This window comes from Artemia franciscana, chromosome 2 (assembly GCF_032884065.1).
Source record: "Artemia franciscana chromosome 2, ASM3288406v1, whole genome shotgun sequence".
Classification (NCBI taxonomy): Eukaryota; Metazoa; Arthropoda; class Branchiopoda; order Anostraca; family Artemiidae; genus Artemia; species Artemia franciscana.
The window spans coordinates 4,962,936-4,985,326 of NC_088864.1; the positions used below are offsets into that span (position 1 = coordinate 4,962,936).

The 22,391-nt window shown below is 35.6% G+C and overlaps 1 protein-coding gene across 1 annotated transcript in view; it reads left to right on the plus strand.

The window, feature by feature from the left end:
* The window catches only part of LOC136036317 (uncharacterized), a 69,963-nt gene that overhangs the window by 10,730 nt on the left and 36,842 nt on the right, over nt 1-22,391 (plus strand). Inside the window, exon 2 of the mRNA XM_065718473.1 lies at nt 982-1,199. Coding sequence (XP_065574545.1) covers nt 982-1,199 — 218 coding nt within the window. The remainder of the gene's footprint in view (nt 1-981; nt 1,200-22,391) is intronic.

Here is a 22,391-nt window from a genome sequence, read left to right on the forward strand (position 1 = left end):
CAGCACTGTTGACAGTCATGGTTGTAATCAGCTAAACTTCTGGAAATTTAGCCCTGATACCATTACAAGGTTTGACAGGTAGGGTTTCTGTTCAGGGAATATGGACAGAAGAAGGAGCTCAGAGCAGAGAGGAGATCCCAAACCCTCCCACTACTCTGAATATTTATACCTAGTTCTTCTGTGTTGAGGTATTTGCAAGGGAAGTTAAATTCAATATTGATGTTCAGGGAATTAACAATTATTATTCATATTGCTACTTAACAACGTTTGCACATGCCTTGGAACACTTCACATTATGATGGAAGAGATAGAAGATCTAATGACTTGAGCAAAACTTTATTTTCTATTTCTTTTGTTCTTCTCTCCTTTAGGCAGAATGGCCATCAACTTTAGTCTACCCTTAGATCTCTTATCCAAATATCGAATTTGGTGATAAGAAACAAACTCTGTAAAAATTTATTTTGATTTTATCTTGGTTAATTCATGAGACCATTACCATGGAACTATTAGTGCTGACTATTTTTAAATTTTTCGTTACTTTAGTGTATTTTTTTCAATGGTTTCAAAGCAATTATGATACCCAGAAAAATTTGCGAGAACACTAAGATGCCATAAATTTCAATACAAGGTAATTTAAAACTTAACAAGAGGGAGTAAAGAATAAAGTTTTTAATAGAGTGGGGCGAAGGAGGAGCGTGCGTAGCTTTGCCGGTCTTATGGGGTTTGATGCTTCAATGAGTAGTTTATATTAGTAATGTTATATTATTATATTAGCAATATAAAAATTAAACAAAAAAGAATGCAGTGGTTTTTTGCCATTGTCTACTAAAAGTGCATTTGTTGTGTTCATTGTCTTTGTTTGTATCTGTTTTTTGTGTTGTGTGCTGCTTAACACTTTATTTAAACTCTACGCATTATTGTAACGAATATTTAGTAATTTGTTTGTTTGCTGTGTGGGTTAAGTTTATTTCATTGGTTTAGGTAAGGATGTAGGTGATAAACAGGCTCAAGAGCCACTCAAACCAAGTAAACAAAAAAGACAACAGATCGTAGTCGATGAAGAAATTCAACAGCCCAAACGTGTTAGGCAAAAGAGAACCCGACTTAGAAAGTTAAAGCCATTGGACATCCTTGCTGATGAGGCAAAAAGAATCAGAGAAATGATTGCAATGTTAGAAAGGCAGAAACTTGCATTGAAGGTAAGCACTTTTTTTGAAGACCGTACTGCCTTTCTATGACGACAAATAACAGTTCAAACAGGAACAAATACTTTTTTTTAGACAGTGAAAAAAACAAAAACAAAAAACAACTTGATATCTTGATCACAAATGCAATCATCATATACAGTCATGACATACATGTCATCAGCAGATATACTAAGTAATGATAAATTTTTAAAATTTTATTTCGTTAATAATTTTAATCATCATTATCTTAATTTAATTCAGTTATTACTATTATTTAGTTATTTTCTGATTTATTATTATTTTACTACTATTAATAATTTAATAATTACTTTCATTAATTAAGTGCACCCTCTACTGTGTTTTAATAAGAATAAATTTCAAAAATGACTTAATGATTTTAACCGTTAGATTATTTATTTGAAATTTTGCATGCAGAAAATTTTTGTGCCCAAGGTAAACCGCCACTGTCATATACCTAATCACTCTTGGCCACACCATAGAGTTGATGTGTGTAAAAACTTCTTTAGCTATGAGGTACAAAAGACAGTATCTGGAAGAGTGGCAAACATTTAGTAGGAAAAAATAGAGAAAGTACAAAAGAGGTACGAAAGTACAAAAGTAGGAAAAAATAGAGAAAGTCAAATAGAGAAAGTACATTAATCCCATGGACAATATAAGATATTTCATGGAATGTTACAGAAGTCATGATATTCTGGAGACTAAGGACCGAATTTTCTGTTTGCCTTTGTATGTTCCTGATTAACTATTAATAAGCAAATTGGAAAGATTGTTATATTAATAAGCCAGTTATAAAAGAGAGTAAGCAAGTATTACAGGAAATCTGCTTTTTTGTGTATAAAAAAAGCTTGGTAATCTTCTTTTTGTTCATTTTCATACTTTCTATTTTACCAATGTTGATATGCTCATTTTGTGTTTGGGTTTGTCAAAAAGAATTCATAGCAAAAATGCAGCCCTTAAGAGGAGTCACTGCCCTTTTCTGTAATCTTCCTATTTAAACCACTAATGAAAAAAAAGTATCATCATGGCATACAGTGGGGCTAATTTTAAAAAAAGGGGGGATTTCACGTAATTTGGGGGATGGGGAAAATTTGCTGCTATTAAATTTTTTAAATAGAAATATTGTACAAAAATAGAAACAAGATCAGATTCTCATGATAAATAACCTTAGAAAAAGATGCTTCAAAATCTAGTGTTTCTTATCCCGTAACGTGGAAGGAACACTATATTACTTAATAATAAACATCCTGAAGAAAATTTGTTATTGCTAGCATCTCACTCTTCGTGCTTGCAATTGAATTCAAATAGGGACACCTATAGTCATTGTAAAAAATTAAGGGAAGAATAATAGGTAAATGGATTCCCCATGGTATCTATCAACTTCGTGAACATGAGAAGCAGGAGAAGATATTATACCGCAGGGGAGAAAACTGGCTTGTCTTTTTATGGTTTCTTTTTTGTGAAATTATACACAACAGCAATATCTCAAGAAATTTATAAAAAAAAATTTCTTGTGTATATTTATCTCGAGTTGTCAGAGGGAAAACCAACTAATCGTGCACCAAACCACTCTCTGGATCACGCTGTGGTGGATTTTTGTGGATGGTGAAGACATCCCTTCACAAGAGTGCTGACGGTCTGGTATTATAATTTCCTTTTTTTAGCATTAAAGCTTGTTCAAATTGGCAATGCATTGAACATCCCCCCAAAAAAGTCCCCCAGACCCTACCCCAAATACTCCCAAAAAAGTCCCACAATCACCCAATCTTGGCTGGTCAAGTCTCTCTCAAAGCTCACATGATGAGTCAAATTCAATGGATAAGACAATAATGGAGAAATGTCTCTGTCCATGGCTATCCATGGTGAAAACTAAAATGACTTTCAAGAGGTCCTTTCAAGGAGTTCTAAAAAAAGGAACTAAGATCTCCCCAATCAAAAACAACTCCCTTCCCCTTGCACCAACCACGTCCTCCCCAAACCTTGGAGTATGCATAAAAATATCATGAAACCCCCTTGAGATAAAAAAGATATCTCTAATAAGGGTTGCAATTTTCAAATTGTTAAAATCAATGTTTTCATGAAACATCAACCATTATGCATCTTTGCTAATAGCTCTCCAAGATTCCAAATCAGCAGAGATACTACTTAACTTAAAAATCCCTCTTAACGTCCCAATAAAGTCTGCTCTCTGGACCCCAAACCCCTACCAAGCTAAAATAGTTGTGTATAACATTTCTCTAGGAATAACAAATCAGAAGCTAATGGGAGGGGCCCCTGACATAACTTGCAACCCAATCTCGGTTGCAGAAGTCATCCAACTGGGAAAACCAGATGCTATTGGCCAAAAGTCAAGCAAGTCTTTCCGATTCTCACTTAGGGAAAAATAGCAAAATCCCAGGCCAGATTTCCCTCTTTGGACAAATGAAACCACACAAGCTCTGCGAGCCAAAACCAATCCAATGCCTAAAATGTCTAATGCTGGGACATCCAACAAACAAATGCAGTGAAATCTTACAAACATGCAGTAAACGTAAGAGTTCACTCTCCAAAGGAATACTAGATTGCAAAAATGATCAGCCATCATGCATAAACTGCAAAGGCCCCAATGATTCTTCCAATAAAACATTATGCCCTACATATAAAAAACGAGCAGTAACGCTCTAAATAGCTACAGAGAAAGCTATACCTTACCCATTTGCAGCTCTGGAAGCAAATGCAGCCAAATCGTCAGAAACTAAACCCTGTATGAATCCACCATATACACGACCCCGTTCTATCCAAAGCAACTAGCACCCCCCATAAGACTCAAGCCTCAAAACACCCCAGCTCACAATCCTGTTGAAGAGAAACACCATGGTTGAGCCAACTAGCCTCCTGATCCAGTGAGTAGAGTCCTTCCTGGTCACCCCACCCAAGCAGTACTGAATTAGGAGCAGTACCAGGAATTAGTCCCCTAATTTGTGTCAAATCTGATCAACAACTAAACGAGCTAACACCTAATATATGCCTCTTCATATTAATCTGGAATGTAGTTCAGTCTATGAGCCTACTACAGCCGCAGAAAGCAACAACCATAAATGAATTGGCAAACATGTACGTACCCAATCACAACCTTATCCAAGCAAAAAAGGATTTCCCTTTACTCCTAACGAAGCTAAATATTGACATACAGTCAAATGCAAACTGAAGCAACATAATAGCACATCTCAATAATTCGGTGGATTGTAAAATTACTTTCAGAAAATAAGTTGAATGAACTAATATATTTGATAAACAGAAATTCCATTGATGTTGCTTATCTTCAGGAAACCTACTTGACCCAAAACAAACAAATAAAGTCCCTGGGATATACTATCCTGAGAAAGGATAGGTCATCAGAGAGAAAAGGTTGGGGTGTAGCTTTCATAATAAGTAATAATAGCAAATTTTGTGGAGCCAAGTTCTTTTATTGAGAAAAGTTCGCAGTGGGAAATTTACTTGCTCAATAAAATTTATTTAGTAAATTAAACATAAGCACGTAACAGCTTTTCAAAGGTTTAAAAATAGCAAATGATTTCTAAGGGTTCCAACGGTAATGACAAGTTTGGACTTCTCCTTTGGGGCAAAAATACACACATAAGAATTCATCAACTTTGTTTAGACAACACTTCACGGCCTTCATCCTACCCAGCCTTGATTTCCTGGGGTTTTATTTTTTATTTGGTTTATCCCAGTTTATAGTAATTTTTTGTTGTTCTATTTTTTCTGAAATATATTTTCGAAGATTGTAAAATTTCATTTGGTACTTTTTCTCATTTTTATTTGCAGCTAAAAACCCTATATTTTTATATTTCTGGGGACTGTTCCAGTCTTTTTACATATAGAGTATTAGTTTCTAACAAGACAAATAATATGCATACCCTTTTCCAAAAAAGGCAGGAAGATATTGAAAGCCAAATTGAAAAAGGTTTTACTATTCCAGATGCGTATATGGCTTTGTATCCCCATCTTTTATCTTCAGGTCTCTGGGAGAGTTCAGCCAACATTATTGGTCTTGCTAGGCTTATTCAAGCCTACTTATAGCTGAATAGTAAAGAAATATGTACTCGAATCGGTAAACTAGATGATCTCTTGGGCGTGTTTCAAAAATTTATTTCTTGGCCAAAGTATGACCAAGAAGGTTTAAACCTCTTGAGCACTATTGTGGCTGAAATTCCTAAAGAGTATATCGATGCTTACTTGAAGCAAATATTCTTTGTAATGTTCCAGCGCTCGTCATCTAAGAAGACAGTCCAGTATGTTAAGGGATTGATCGTTTTCTTCAGCTATTTTACCATTTGTCGTTCTCCTCAAAATCTAATTGAAATCATCAATGGATAACAGTCCAATATGTTTGATATGGTGGTAGAACTAGTTTTCTTCGCCGAATTACAGAAAATCACCCAGAAGAGTGAAAGGAAAATAAGCGCAGTTGGTATTACCCTCATTTTGTGCTACACAGATCTGGTTGTACCTTCTCCAGAGCTCTTGGCTAAATTACTAGAAGGCTTGTTATCGTTTTTCGAATTACCAGTCCAAGAAACAGAGAATGAATTTCTACTGTCCTTTGATGCTGAATAAAGCCTTCATTCTGGTGGCTTTTTAAAGCTTTAGTATGCTGCAAAATTAGAAGGGGACCCCGTGCCTCAAGTGTCTAACGTTGTTGCCAACCTTATAATGCTTATAAGAAAAGCCTGTGAAGCCAAACCTGGGTTCTATCCTAATTTAATTTCATAAATGAGCCCAGCTGCACAATCTGTGTTGCAAAAGTATTTGAGTGCTTTTAATGCAAGTCTTTTGTGATTCGCATTATTTCCTGTTTATCAAAAATATATAATAAGGACTAAAAAAAAACAAAAACAAATCGAATATCTTTGAATAGCTTCAGTAGGAAACGACATTAAGTTGCATAAAGAGCAAAAAAATGGTAATTACAAAAATCTATGTATATAAAAATAAGTTGTACGTTTGTGTGTTTGTCCGCATATGACGTCAAAGGCTTTGTATATGACGTGAAAGGCTTTGTATATGACGTCATTATAAGTATATAAGAGGGCGATTCAAAGAGAAATTTAATATAAATCTTACAATGACAGAAGAAACAGCCGAGGAAGCTGCTCAAATAGTTAATTAAAAGAGAAATTTTAGTATAAATCCTGCAATGGCAGAAGAAAAAGCCGAGGAAGTTGCTTAAAGAGTTAATGCCAAAATGCTTGCGGCTAATAGAAAAAGTAAGAAAAGAAAGCGTGCTGAGGAATCACAAGAAATGCGTGAAAAAAGGCTTGCGTCTCACAGAGAAATTACAAAAAAAAAATCGTGCCGAGGAATCACAAGAACAACGTGAAAACAGGTTCGCGGCTCAAAGAGAAATTACCAAAAGAAAGCATGCCGAGGAAGCTGCTCACAGAGTTAATTCAAAGAGAAATTTTAGTATAAATCCTACAATGGCAGAAGAAACAGCCGAGGAAACTGCTCAAAGAGTTAATGCCAAAAGTCTTGCGGCTAATAGAGAAAGTAAGAAAAGAAAGCGTGCCGAGGAATCACAAGAACAGCGTGAAAACAGGCTTGCGTCTCAATGAGAAATTACCAAAAAAAAAAATCGTGCCGAGGAATCACAAGAACAACGTGAAAACAGGCTCGCGACAAAAGAGAAATTACCCCAAAAAAATCGTGCCGAGGAATCACAAGAACAACGAGAAAACAGGCTCGCGGCTCAAAGAGAAATTACCAAAAGAAAGCGTGCCGAGGGATCACTAGAACAATATGACGTCATTATAAGTATATAAGGGGGCGATTCAAATAGAAATTTTAGTAGAGATCCTGCAATGACAGAAGAAACAGCCGAGGAAGCTGCTCAAAGAGTTAATTCAAAGAGAAATTTCAGTATAAATCGTACAATGGCAGAAGAAACAGCCGAGGAAGCTGCTCAAAGAGTTAATACCAAAAGGCTTGCGGCTAATAGAGAAAGCAAGAAAAGAAAGCGTGCCGAGGAATCACAAGAACAGCGTGAAAACAGGCTTGCGTCTCAAAGAGAAATTACCAAAAAAATCATGCCGAGGAATCACAAGAACAACGTGAAAACAGGCTAGTGGCTAAAAGAGAAATCACCAAAAGAAAGCGTGCCCAGGAATCACAAGAACAACGTGAAAACATGCTCGAGGCTCAAAGAGATAATGCCAAAAGAAAGCGTGCCTTAGGAATCACAAGAGCAACCTGATAATATCGCCTGGTATTCAGGTACAGCCCAGTCGATGATTATAGCTTGAGTAGATGTGTTCAAATCGGAACTATATCTAAAATTTTTCCCTATTGCAAGGCCTTGAAATTTAATGATGAAAGAATGGGAATGTGTTGCGCCTCAGGAAAAGTTAAACTTCCTCAACTGACTGCACCACCAGAGCTATTGAAGACCTTGGTTACTGGAACTACGTCAGAATCTAAGCGTTTTTTTTTTATCAAACATCCGAAAATATAACTCATGTTTCCAAATGACGTCGTTTGGTGGCCAAATAGAAAATAAAGATCAATCTATGCTTACTTTCCAAGTAAAAGGGCAAATTTATCATAGAGATCGGTCTCTTCTACCATTCTTAGGTGAGAATCATAAATTTTTACAACTGTACTTCATCAGTGATAGATTCTGAATTGAATGCACGTTTCAAAATTTCTCCCGACATTGGAAGGTCTATCGTTCCCAATTGCAACATCTTTTCCACGAAAAGAATGATTTAGTGCGCCTGTTCAAAACAGCAATCGATGCGATGCCTACTGATACGCATAGAATTGTTATTTCCGCTGACAAAACGCCTATTGGCGAACATATGCGTAGATACAATGCTCCAACTATCGACGAAGTGGCAATCGTTATGGTCGGTCATCAGTTTTTACCTCGAGATATCATTCTTCATAAGCGAAACGCTCAGTTGGTAAGAATGGCTGAAACTCATCGATGCTACGATGCCCTACAATATCCTTGTAGGAGACTCTACACCATTCACCCCAATCAACATGAATGCTTCTTTCTCCGCCTGCTTTTCTTGAATGTACCCGGTCCGACGTCCTTTGAGTATTTGGGAACTGTAAACGGTACTATACATGACACTTACCGTAGTGCATGCCAAGCTCTGAATTTATTGGAGAATGACCAACACTGGAATAACTGCATCAATGACGCGTGCGAAACGTCAACTCCAAGTCAAATTCGTGTATTGTTTGGAATCATACTAACTTTGTGCTATCCTTCAGCTCCTACAGAGTTATGGGACAAATATAAATCGAAAATGACCTAGGATATACTCCATCGAAAACGTTTAGAGATGTTAGATATGACCTTTGATTTTACATCAGAAATTTATAACTACACTTTACTTATTACTGACCGAGTTACTGGTAAAACGTTTGTGGTAAAATTGATTCTGTCATCAATTCGATCAAAAAATGACATAGCGTTGGCAATTGCGTCGTCCGGAATAGCCGCAACGTTGCTGGCTGGTGGAAGAACTGCTCATTCCTCTTTGAAATTGCCTCTGAATTTGCATTCTACAGAAACTCCCATGTGCAATATTTCCAAATCATCTGGAATGGGTAAAGTATTGCAGCAATGCAAACTTATTATTTGGGATAAGTGCACAATGGTACACAAAAAATCGTTCGAGGCTCTGGAGCAATCACTACGAGATTTGCAACTAAATTCGAAACCCTTTGGCAGCACATTAATATTGCTTGTGGGACATTCCAGGCAAACATTACCTATAATACCTAGATCAGCCCCTGCGGACGAAATGAATGCTTGCCTGAAAAATTCTAATTTATGGGCACGCGTAAAGACATTTAAATTAACTATAAATATGCGTGTCCGATTGCAAAACGATGACTGGCGAATATTTTCAGACCAATTGCTGGCAATTGGAAAGGGAAAGCTCCCAGTAGAATCAATTTCAGGACGTACACAACTGCCTGCTGAATTCTTTAATTTAGTGAAGTCCAAAAATGAATTTGTTGAAAAGGTATTTCCGAGTATTATAACCAATTATAAAAATCATAAATGGCTCCGAGAACGAGCGATATTGGCAGCCAAGAATAAAGAGGTCCACGAAATCAACAATATTATTTTGACCAAGATTCGAGACCAGGAAGTAATTTACAAGTCAGTCGACACAGTTCTAGAACCAAATGAAGCGGTTAATTATACATCTGAATTTTTAAATTCCCTGGATCTCCCAGGGTTTCCACCACACGCGCTACAACTAAAAATAGGGGTTCCAATAATAACTGTTACGAAATATCAACCCACCAAAGCTTTGCAATGGCACGCGACTTCCCTTAAAAAACCAGTGGAAAACGTAATAGAGGCAACAATCTTGACAGGGCCTTTTGAGGGTGAGGCTGTTCTTATTCCTCGCATTCCCATGATTCCAACGGATCTGCCATTTCAATTTAAAAGATTATAATTCCCAATTCGATTAGCATTTGCAATCACCATCAACAAAACTCAAGGGCAATCATTAGAAAAATGCGGTGTAGATCTTAATACAGATTGTTTTTCCCATGGACAATTATATGTTGCATGTTCTAGAGACGGTAAACCGGACAATATATTTATATGCACTGACAATGGGACTGCGAAGAATGTTGTATATACACAAGTTTTATGCAGTTAAAAAATAGCATCTTGCATACGTGTTGCTTTAGGGGAGAGGGGCTTAGGCTTACGGCCCAGAGAGAAATTACCTAAAGAAAGCGTGTCGATGCATTACAAGAGCAGCGCGAAACACGGCTTGCGGCTGAAAGACAGAGTAAAAATAGAATGCATGTCGAGGAATTACCAGATTATATTAGAGGAATTACCAGTTGTATATCCGCAAGTTTTACGCAGTTAAAAATTTGCACCTTGCACACGTGTTGCTGGGGCACGTTCCGGAAAAAAAACTTAAAAATAAAGAAGAAAAATAAAATAAAAAAAGATGAAAAAACTTAAAAAAACTAAAACAGGTAAACAACTAAAAAAACTAAAAATAAAAAACTAAACAGTAAAAAAAAAAAACTAAAAAAAGCTAAAAAACTAAAAAAACTAAAAAATAAAAAATGCACAAAAAAAACTAGAAAAAAATAAAAAATTTAAATTAAAAAACAAGGGTTTACAAGAATTCAAACACCTTAAAAAAGAAAAAAAAAACTTTGAAGCTTAGTGGATATCATTGTTAGAAATTGGACTTGCTTTAATAATCAAATATGTTTGAATAAATACAGTTGAACAACACAAGGGACAATGAGAATCCATATATAGAAGCCTGCCGCGTGCCGTGCTCGGCCCGGCGTTGAAGCCGCCGGGACACAGCTAGTACTTTCATAAAGTTATCACTACCTAGCCTTTTTTCAAGTGTTGAAAAAAACAGAATTATGTTTTTCTTTGAACTGCGTGTCATTTGAGCAATTTCCTGCATCTCACTTTGTACTATACCGCGCCTGTTGTTTTCCAACTCTATCACATATCCAATAAAACAATCTATATGAACAGTTATCGCAGCACTGTGGTTTAATGGTCTCTATCGAATGAGAAGGATATGAGTTCAAGCTACTTTGCGGTAACGTCACCATCGCCTGATATTATTAGTTTGTCCATTTATGTTATGTTTGATACAATTTTTTTAAGTATTTCGCTACATTCTGGATCATTCTGGTGCATTACATGCTGGTTCCCCGTAAGAAATAAAAGCATTTCTATGCATTTATATCCATATAAATAAAAATGTACTGTCCGTCACTGAGTATGACGTCAATATATATATAAGAAAGTTTTCATTTTAATACATGAAAATAAAACACTAAAAAAAACTAAAAAAGAAAAAAAACTAAAAAAGAAATAAACTAAAAAACAGAAACTAAAATAAAAAACAGAAACTAAAATAAAAACTAGAAAAGAAAATAACTAAAAAATAAAAAAAATATACAATAAAAACAAATAGAAATAAAAAACTAAAAGACAAAAATTAAAACAGAAAAAAAACTAAAAAAGAAAAACTAAAAAAACTATATATCTATCTATATATATAAAAATAAGTTGTATGTATGTTACACTATCTTCTATATATATATAAAAATAAGTTGTATGTATTTTTGTGTTGAGGGTTTGCATACGACGTCTGAAAAATAAAGAAGAAAAAGAAAACTGAAAAAAGAAAAAAAAGTTAAAAACTAAAAAAATAAAAAGAAAAAAACTAAAAAAAAAGAAAAAAAGAAAAAACCTAAAAAATAGAAATAAAAAAAGGTAAAAAACTAAAAAAAGCTGAAAAAACTAAAACAGCTAAAAAAAACTATTTGCATATGACGTCTGAAAAAAAAGAAAAAACTAAAAAAAGAAAAACCTAAAAGGAAAAAAACTAAAAAAAGAAAAAAGGTAAAAAATTAAAACGAAAAAAAGCTCAAAAGCTAAAAAAGCTACAAAACTAAAAAAGAAAAAAATTAAAGCATGTTTGTTTTTTTTGTATATTTGAGGGTTTGCATATGACGTCTGAAAAATGAAGAAGAAAATGTAAACTAAAAAAGGAAAAAAAGGTAAAAAACTAAAAAAAAAACTAAAAAAACGAAAAAAGCTAAGAAACTAAAAAAGAGTCATTATCTATCTTCTATATATATAAAAATAAGTTGTCTGTGGATGTGTGGGTCTGTCTGTCGGGTGACGTCATGTTTGTGTGTTGACTGACGTCATGAAGTTAGTTGTCGTCATTTTTGTTATGACGGTAACGTCATTGAAGATATTTAAGACATGCGTTCACGTAGAAATCTATTAATGTTTAACTGTAAAATGACTGATGAACTTACAATGGCAACAGCCGAGGAAGATGCTCAAAGAGTCTATGCCAAAAAACTTGCTGCTGATAGAGAAAGTAAGAAAAGAAAGCGTGCCGAGGAATCAAAAGAACAGCAAGGAAACAGGCTTGAGGCTGATAGAGAAAGTAAGAAAAGAAAGCGTGCCGAGGAATCAAAAGAACAGCAAGGAAACAGGCTTGAGGCTGATAGAGAAAGAGAGAACAGAAAGCGTGCCGAGGAACTACCAGAGCAACGCGAAACCAGACTTGCTGCTAAAAGAGAAAGTGAAAAAAGAAGGCGTGCCGAGGAACTACCAGAGCAACATGAAACCAGACTTGCTGCTAAAAGAGAAAGTGAAAAAAGAAGGTATGCCGAGGAACTACCAGAGTAACATGAAACCAGACTTGCTGCTAAAAGAGAAAGTGAAAAAAGAAGGCGTGCCGAGGAATCACAAGAACAGCAAGAAATCAGGCTTGCTGCTGATAGAGAAAGTAAGAAAAGAAAGCGTGCCGAGGAATCAGAGCAACCTGAAAGTTATCGCCTGGCATTCAGGTACAGCCCAGTCGATGATTATAGCTTGAGTAGATGTGTTCAAATCGGGACTATGTCAAAAATTTGTCCCTATTGCAAGGTCTTGAAATTCAATGGTGAAACAATGGGAATGTGTTGCGCCTCAGGAAAAGTTAAACTTCCTCTATTGGCTGCACCACCAGAGCCATTGAAGACTTTCCTTACTGGAACTGCGTCAGAATCTAAGCGTTTTTTGTCACAAATCAGAAAATATAACTCATGTTTCCAAATGACGTCGTTTGGTGCCCAAATCGAAAATCCAGATCAATTTATGTCTACTTTCAAAGTAAAAGGGCAAATTTATCATAGAGCAGGGTCCCTTCTACCATTCTCAGGCGATAATCATAAATTTTTACAATTGTACTTCATCAGTGATAGAAATTCTGAATTGAATGCACGTTGCGAAATTTCTCCCAACGTTGAAATGACAATCGTTTCCCAATTGCAACATCTTTTCCACGAAAATAATAATTTAGTGCGTCTGTTCAAAACAGCCATCGATTTGATGCCTACTGATACGCATAAAATTGTTATTTCCGCTGACAAAACGCCTCCCGGCCAACATGTGCGTAGATACAATGCTCCAACTATCGACGAAGTGGCAATCGTTATGGTCGGTGATCAGTTTTTACCTCGAGATATTATTCTTCATAAACGAAACGCTCAGTTGTTAAGAATTGCTGAAACTCATCGATGCTACGATGCCCTACAATGTCCTATCATTTTTTGGGATGAAGCCGACGGCTATCACTTTAATATTAAATTGATGAATCCAGCCACTAACAAAGAAATGAATAAGAAATGCAGTGCAATGCATTATTATTCCTATAGACTAATGATTCGGCAGGATGAAGAAAATTATATTTTAAAATGCCGTCAATTGTTTCACCAATTCGTCGTTGATATGTATGCTAAAATTGAATCAGAACGTTTGCTATATATCCGCCTGAATCAGACCTAGCTCCGCTCTGAACAATATATTCCTTTGCGAGATGCAGTTATAAATGACGGTAATACCACAAACGTTGGAAGATTAACAATTTTACCTTCGTCATATGCTGGCAGTCCCCGTCATATGAATGAATATGCTCAAGATGCTATTGCGTATGTTCGTCTCTATGGTCGTCCAGATTTATTTATTACATTTACATGTAATCAATTTTGGGACGAGATACTGCAGCTTTTACTTCAAGGACAATCGGCGGTTCATAGACATGACATTACGGCCCGTGTCTTCCGGCAAAAGTTGAAATCACTGATAAACTACATAGTAAATTTTGAAGTGTTTGGGTCAGTGCGATGCTGGATGTACTCAGTGGAATGGCAAAAACGAGGTTTGCCACACGCACATATACTAATCTGGCTACATAAAAAAAATTACTTCGAACGAAATTGATGATGTGATTTCCGCTGAAATACTGATGAAAATGTCGATAAGGGGTTACATGATATTATTGTAAAAAATATGATACATGGACCTTGCGGTGCACTGAACGAAAATTCACCATGCATGGCCAAAGGAAGGTGCACAAAGCAATATCCTCGACTTTTAGTATCAAACACAATTACTGGCAATGATGGTTACCCACAATATAGAAGAAGATCTACTGAAGATGGCGGTAAAACAGCAATAATAAAGAAGCGTAACGGTACCACCATCGAAGTAGATAACCAGTGGGTTGTTCCATATTCCCCATTATTATCAAAAACATTTAATGCACACATAAACATTGAATACTGTAACTCCGTAAAGGCAATCAAATACATATGTAAATACGTCAACAAAGGCAGTGACGTGGCAGTTTTTGGCTTGCAGCCCGAAATCAAAGATATCGACGAAATCGTACAATATCAGGCTGGAAGATACATAAGCAGTAATGAAGCTGTTTGGCGAATTCTTTCATTTCCGATACATGAACGTAGTCCAGCTGTTGTTCACTTAGCGGTACATTTACAGGATGGTCAACGTGTTTATTTCTCGGAAACCAACGTGCTACAAAGAGCCCTGAATCCACCGGATACAAAGTTAACCGGTTTCTTTTCGCTTTGCAAAAATGATTCTTTTGCAAAAAAACTGCTGTATACTGAAGTGCCTTCGTATTACACGTGGAATACTAAAAATAAAGTATTTGAACGTCGAAAACAGGGTAAGTCAGTCGACGGCCAACCTACCATCTTCAAAGATACCACGATAGGAAGACTCTACACCGTTCACCCCAATCAACATGAATGCTTCTTTCTACGCCTGCTTTTGGTGAATGTACCCGGTCCGACATCCTTTGAGCATTTGAGAACTGTAAACGGTACTATACATGACACTTACCGTAGTGCATGCCAAGCTCTGAATTTATTGGAGAATGACCAACACTAGGATAACTGCATCAATGACGCGTGCGAAACGTCAACTCCAAGTCAAATTCGTGCATTGTTTGGCATCATTTTAACAACTTGCTCTCCATCAGCTCCTACAGAGTTATGGGAAAAATATAAGTCAAAAATGTCCGAAGATATACTCCATCGAAAACAGTTAGAGACGTCAGATATGACTTTTGATTTTACATCAGAAATTTATAACTACACTTTAGTTATTATAGAAGATTTGTGCGTACGTATGGCAAACAAACCTCTTCAGGATTTGGGAATGCCTTCACCTAACCGTATCGCTGCTGTTTCGACATGTGTAGAATTGGATCGTGAACAAAGTCACAGTACGAGTGATCTATTGTCGTATGTACAAAATAACATTTCCAAGTTAACGTCGGAACAAAAAGACATTTATGATACGATAATTCATTGTGTCGATAACAACGTTGGAGAAATTTTCTTTTTGGATGCGCCAGGAGGTACTGGTAAAACGTTTGTGATAAAACTGATTCTGGCATCAATTCGATCAAAAAATGATATAGCGTTGGCAATTGCGTCGTCCGGAATAGCTGCAACGTTGCTGTCTGGTGGAAGAACTGCTCATTCCGCTTTGAAATTGCCTCTGAATTTGCATTCTACAGAAACTCCCACGTGTAATATTTCCAAATCATCTGGGATGGGTAAAGTATTGCAGCAATGCAAACTTATTATTTGGGACGAGTGCACAATGGCACACAAAAAATCGCTCGAAGCTCTGGATCAATGTTTGAAAGATTTGCGAGGGAATTCGAAACCCTTTGGCAGCACATTAATATTGCTTGCGGGAGATTTCAGGCAAACATTACCTATGATACCTAGATCAGCCCCTGTGGACGAAATGAATGCTTGCCTGAAAAATTCTAATTTATGGGCACACGTAAAGACATTAAAATTAACTATACATATGCGTGTCCGATTGCAAAACGATGACTCTGGTTAAATATTTTCAGACCAATTGCTGGCAATTGGAAACAGAAAGCTCTCAGTAGACTCAATTTCAGGACGTATACAACTGCCTCCTAATTCTGTACTTTAGTGACGTCAAAAAATGATTTGGTTGAAAAGGCATTTCCAAGTATTTTAACCAAATATAAAAATAATAAATGGCTGAGTGAACGAGCTATTCTGGCAGCCAAGAACAAAGACGTCCAAATCAACATTATTATTCTGGCCAAGATTCGAGACCAGGCAGTCATTTACAAGTCAGTCAACACAGTTCTGAAATCAAATGAAGCGGTTAATTATACATCTGAATTTCAGGCAAACATTCAGATTTTAGGCAAAAATCAGATTTCAGGCAAACGTTACCTATGATACCTAGATAAACCCCTGCAGACGAAATGAATGCTTGCCTGAAAAATTCTAATTTATGGGCACACGTAAAGACATTAAAATTAACTATAAATATGCGTGTCCGATTGTAAAACGATGACTCCGGTCAAATATTTTCAGATCAATTGCTGGCAATTGGAAACGGAAAGCTCCCAGTAGACTCAATTTCAGGACGTATACAACGACCTGCTGAATTCTTTAATTTAGCGACGTCCAAAAATGAATTTGTTGAAAAGGTATTTCCGAGTATTATAACCAATTATAAAAATCATAAATGGCTCAGAGAACGAGCGATATTGGCAGCCAAGAATAAAGAAGTCCACGATATCAACAATATTATTTTGACCAAGATTCGAGACCAGGAAGTAATTTACAAGTCAGTCGACACAGTTCCGGAACCAAATGAAGCGGTAAATTATCCATCTGAATTTTTAAATTCCCTGGATCTCCCAGGGTTTCCACCACACGCGCTACAACTAGACGTTCCAGTAATACTGTTACGAAATATTAACCCACCAAAGCTTTGCAATGGCACGCAACTTGCCTCAAAAAAAAAAAAAAAAAAAAAAAAAAAAAAAAAAAAAAAAAAAAAAAAAAAAAAAAAAAAAAAAAAAAAAAAAAAACAATGGAAAACGTAATAGAGGCAACAATCTTGACAGGGCCTTTTGAGGGTGAGGCTGTTCTTATTCCTCGCATTCTCATGATTCCAACGGATCTTACCAGTTGTATATCCGCAAGTTTTACGCAGTTAAAAATTTGTACCTTGCACACGTGTTGCTGGGGCACGTTCTGGAAAAAAAAACTTAAAAATAAAGAAGAAAAATAAAACAAAAAAAGATGAAAAAACTAAAAAAAAACTAAAAAAGGTAAATAACTAAAAAAAACTAAAGATAAAAACCTAAAACAAGTTAAAAAAACTAAAAACAAAAACTAAAAAATAAAAAAAAGAAGAAACAAACTAAAAAAAATTATAAAACTAAAATTAAAAAACAAGGGATTACAAGAATTCAAACACCTTAAAAAAGAAAACAAAAACTTTGAAGCTTAGTGGATATCATTGTTAGAAATTGGACTTGCTTTAATAATCAAATATGATTAAAAAAATTCAGTTGAACAACACAAGGGACAATGAGAATCCATATATAGAAGCCTGCCGCGTGCCGTGCTCGGCCCGGCGTTGAAGCCGCCGGGACACAGCTAGTACTTTCGTAAAACTATCATTACCTAGCCCTTTTTCAAGTGTTGAAAATAACAGAATTATGTTTTTCTTTGAACTGCGTGTCATTTGAGCAATTTCCTGCATCTCACTTTGTACTATACCGCGCCTGTTGTTTTCCAACTCTATCACATATCCAATAAAACAATCTATATGAACAGTTATCGCAGCACTGTGGTTTAATGGTCTCTATCGAATGAGAAGGATATGAGTTCAAGCCACTTTGCGGTAACGTCACCATCGCCTGATATGTTTAGTTTGTCCATTTATGTTATGTTTGATACAATTTTTTTAAGTATTTCGCTACATTCTGGATCATTCTGGTGCATTACATGCTGGTTCCCCGTAAGAAATAAAAGCATTTCTATGCATTTATATCCATATAAATAAAAATGTACTGTCCGTCACTGAGTATGACGTCAATATATATATAAGAAAGTTTTCATTTTAATACATGAAAATAAAAATAAAAATAAAATACTAAAAAAAATAAAAAAGAAAAAAACTAAAAAAGAAATAAACTAAAAAACAGAAACTAAAATAAAAACTAGAAAAGAAAATAACTAAAAAATAAAAAAATATTTTTTTTTAGTTATTTATCTTTTTGTTTTTTTCTTCTTCTTTTATTTTTTTTCTTCTTTATTTTTTAGTTTTTTTTTCCGGAACGTGCCCCAGCAATCCGTGTGCAAGGAGCTAATTTTTAACGGCGTAAAACCTGCCGATATACAACTGGAAACTCCTCTGATGTACTCTAGTAATTCCTCGACACGCATTCTTTTTTTACTTTCTCTATCAGCCGCAAGCCTTGTTTCGCGTTGCTCTTGTGATGCATCGACACGCTTTCTTTCGGTAATTTCTCTCCGGGCCTAAGACCCCCCCCCCCTACAGTAACACGTATGCAAGGTGCTAATTTTTAACTGCTTAAGCCTTGTGGATATACAACATTCTTCGCTGTCCCATTGTCTGTGTATATAAATAGACTAGCTGTGTAAAACCTAGTTGGTGGGGGCGCTTCGCGCCCCTTCCCCAAGCCCCCCCGTGCACGTAAATCGTTACGTGCCATTGTAGTTGTGTCCCTGTGTCCCACCTGTGAATATACATATATATATATATATATATATATATATATATATATATATATATATATATATATATATATATATGTGTGTGTGTGTGTGTGTGTGTTTTTAACTACGTAAAACTTGGGAATATACAACATTCTTCACTGTCCCATTGTCTCTGCATATAAATAGATTGTCAGGTTTACCGACTCTTGAACATGCAACATATAATTGTCCATGGGAAAAACAATCCGTATTCAGATCTATACCTCATTATTCTAATGATTGCCCTTGAGCTTTTTTTATGGTGATTGCTAATCGAACATTCCCTGTGTCCCCGTCGTCATTTATATATCCCCCTGTGCTCCCCCCCGGCGTCCCCGTTGTAGTTTTGTCCCTATGTCCCGCGTCTTCATTTATGTTCCCTGTGTCCCGGTCGTCATTTGTGTCCCGGTCGTCATTTGTGTCCCGGTGTAACAGTCTGTAATTTCTCTTTGAGAGTCCCGGTCGTCATTTATATTTCCTGTGTCCCGGTGTCCCGGTCTAATTTCTCTTTGAGTGTCCCGGTCGTTATTTGTATTCCCTTTGTCCCGGTCGTTATTTGTGTCCCGGTGTCCCGGTCTGTAGTGTCATCTTATAATGACGTCATATACAAAGTCTTACATACTTATAATGACGTCATGACGACCGGGACACAGGGAATATAAATGGCGACCAGGACACAGGGACACATCATTAAAATAATGAGGTATAGATCTGAATACGGATTGTTTTTCTCATGGACAATTATATGTTGCATGTTCAAGAGTCAGTAAACCTGACAATCTATTTATATGGACAGACAATGGGACAGCAAAGAATGTTGTATATTCGCAAGTTTTACGTAGTTAAATACCTATATATATATCATGAATATATATATATATATATATATATATATATATATATATATATATATATATATATATATATATATATATATATATATATATATATATATATGTATGTATATATATCATGAAAAGAGAAATCACCAATGCAACAGCACAAACACAAAAAGAAAAAAAAAGAAAGAAAAAAGAGAGAGACAGAAGGAGAAAAGGAAGACTGTTTTCCTAAATTAGTGATTAATATAGACCAGCACTTGAATGAGGCCTTAACCCTACTCATCCATACAATCACATAGGTCAAACAGCATAGCCACACACAATCAACCATAAAGAATAATCCATGGACAGGCAGTCATGTCATCAATAAGTATAAGTCGTCATTTACCAAACAATAGAAAAAATAATATAGACAAATAATTCAGAGGCAACACCCAACATAAGGGCTCATCAGGAGAATACACTGGCCTATATAGGGTTTCGCCACTCTAAATTCTCTACCCAGCACAGTGTTGTGGCTACCACAGAATATCCATGGCATCCCCGCGTCAGGTATCACCCCCAAAAATATATGCCTATGAAAGAAAAAAAAAGCAAATGTAAAACAACCAAGTAAAACCAAAACAAGCTTATCCTGTTAATATATCCCTCCCTTTAGCAACAATAGGTAAACTAAATATTATAAATTTTACCAAATCACAAATATTAACATATTGCAAAAAACCTGAATGAACTAAACAATTATAGAATTCATCTTTACCATGTGGTTAATTTTTAAGAAAATCCGCTCAATTAGAAACACAATTCAAAATAAATGGCGCTGCGACAACATTTCTCGAACCTCCGAAATTAGTTGAAAATTTCTTTAAGTGTTTCTAGGTAATTCTTTTGATATTTATTTAAAAGTTCGTTATAATGAAAACTAAATTTTTTAAATTGCCAAGTTAATTTATTTGCAGAAAAACCTCTTGATATCAATTTTTGGCTTAAGATTTTACATCTATTTTTAAAATCAATATAATTACTACAAATCCTTGCATAACGAAGTAACTGTGAGAAAAACGCTGAATATGTGATATTTGAGTGTATATTACTTTCAGGGAATGGGAAACTAATCACTTCAAAATCAAAATCATCCGTTTTATTATACATTTTAAAACTTAATTTATTATTATCACAAATATGAATATTTAAATCTAAGAAATGATCTTCATGACCAGCGCCATGACTAGGCTCAAGAATAAGCTCTGATGGATATATATTTTTAGAAATATCAATGAAATCCTTACAATTTAAGACCAAAATATCATCTAAATATCTTTTATTATTTGACAAAGCATGTTTTAAATTAATTGGATTATTCTTATCCATCATATATTTATATTCTAGTTGACTTAAAAACAAGTCAGCTATAAATGGGCTGGCATTCCCCCCCCATGGGAATTCCCACAATTTGCTTGTACAAATCACCCCCAAATCTTATATAAGTATTGTATAAAACAAATTCCAATAACTCAAAAATCATATCCAAGCTATAACATCTCAAGTTAACTGTAGTATTAAAGCAATTTGTCCATATAGCTTTTTTATTATAAATGTCTATTTTTAAGAACCTTTTATTAGATAAGAGGAAAAATTTCTTGATAACAGTTTTTAAATTATCAAACACTACATTAAGTGATAAATTAGTATACATTGTCGCAAAATCGAAAGACTCAATTCTTTTAGCTGAAACCATTGTTAAAGAATCTATCACCTGCAGTGAATTATTAACAATCCAATATGGATTAAAATTCGAAAATTTTTTAATACCAGAACAATAGGTTTTAAGTTTATTTACAATTTCCTTTAAAATTAAAGAAAGGTCAGTAGCAGCAATGCGGGTTGGACATTTAGCTGCTCCAGCAATAAACCGTGGTTTAGGGGGATCTTATGAAATTTTACAGTCCAATATAGGAAAGGGAACTTTTTATCATTGTCATTTATTTTAATATTAAAATTTATAAAAAGTATTTCTTCAGTCTTTTCAATTAAATTCTCATCCTCTATATTTACCTTTTCGTAAACATAAGTTGTGCATAACTCCCTTTTTAAGATATATATATATATATATATATATATATATATATATATATATATTGACAGGTGGGACACGGGGACACAACTACAATGGCGCACAACTAATATGGCGCGTAACGATTTATGCGCGCGCGGGGGCTCGGGGGGCGCAAAGCGCCCCCATCAACTAGGTGTTGGGGTGGCGCGAAGCGCCACCTCAACAGCTAGTACGGAATATAAATGACGACTGGGACACTCAAAGAGAAAGCGACCGGGACACAAGGAATGTTCGATTAGCAATTACCATCAACAAAGCACCGGGAAACAAATGACGACCGGGACACAGGGAATATAAATGACGACCAGGACACTCAAAGAGAAATTACAGACCGGGACACCGGAACATAAATGACAACCGGGACAAAAATGACGACCGGGACACAGGGAATATAAATGACGACCGCGACACTCAAAGAGAAATTACACACTGGGACACCGGGGCACAAATGACGACCGGGACACAGGGAAACAACTACAACGGGGACGCCGAGGGGCGCAGGGGGATATATAAATGACGACGGGGACACAGGGAATGTTCGATTAGCAATCACCATCAACAAAGCTCAAGGGCAATCATTAGAATAATGAGGTATAGATCTGAATACAGATTGTTTTTCCCATGGATAATTATATGTTGCATGTTCAAGAGTCTGTAAACCTGACAATCTATTTATATGCACAGACAATGGGACAGCCAAGAATGTTGTATATTCGCAAGTTTTACGTAGTTGAAAATATATATATATATATCTATCTATATTCACAGGTGGGA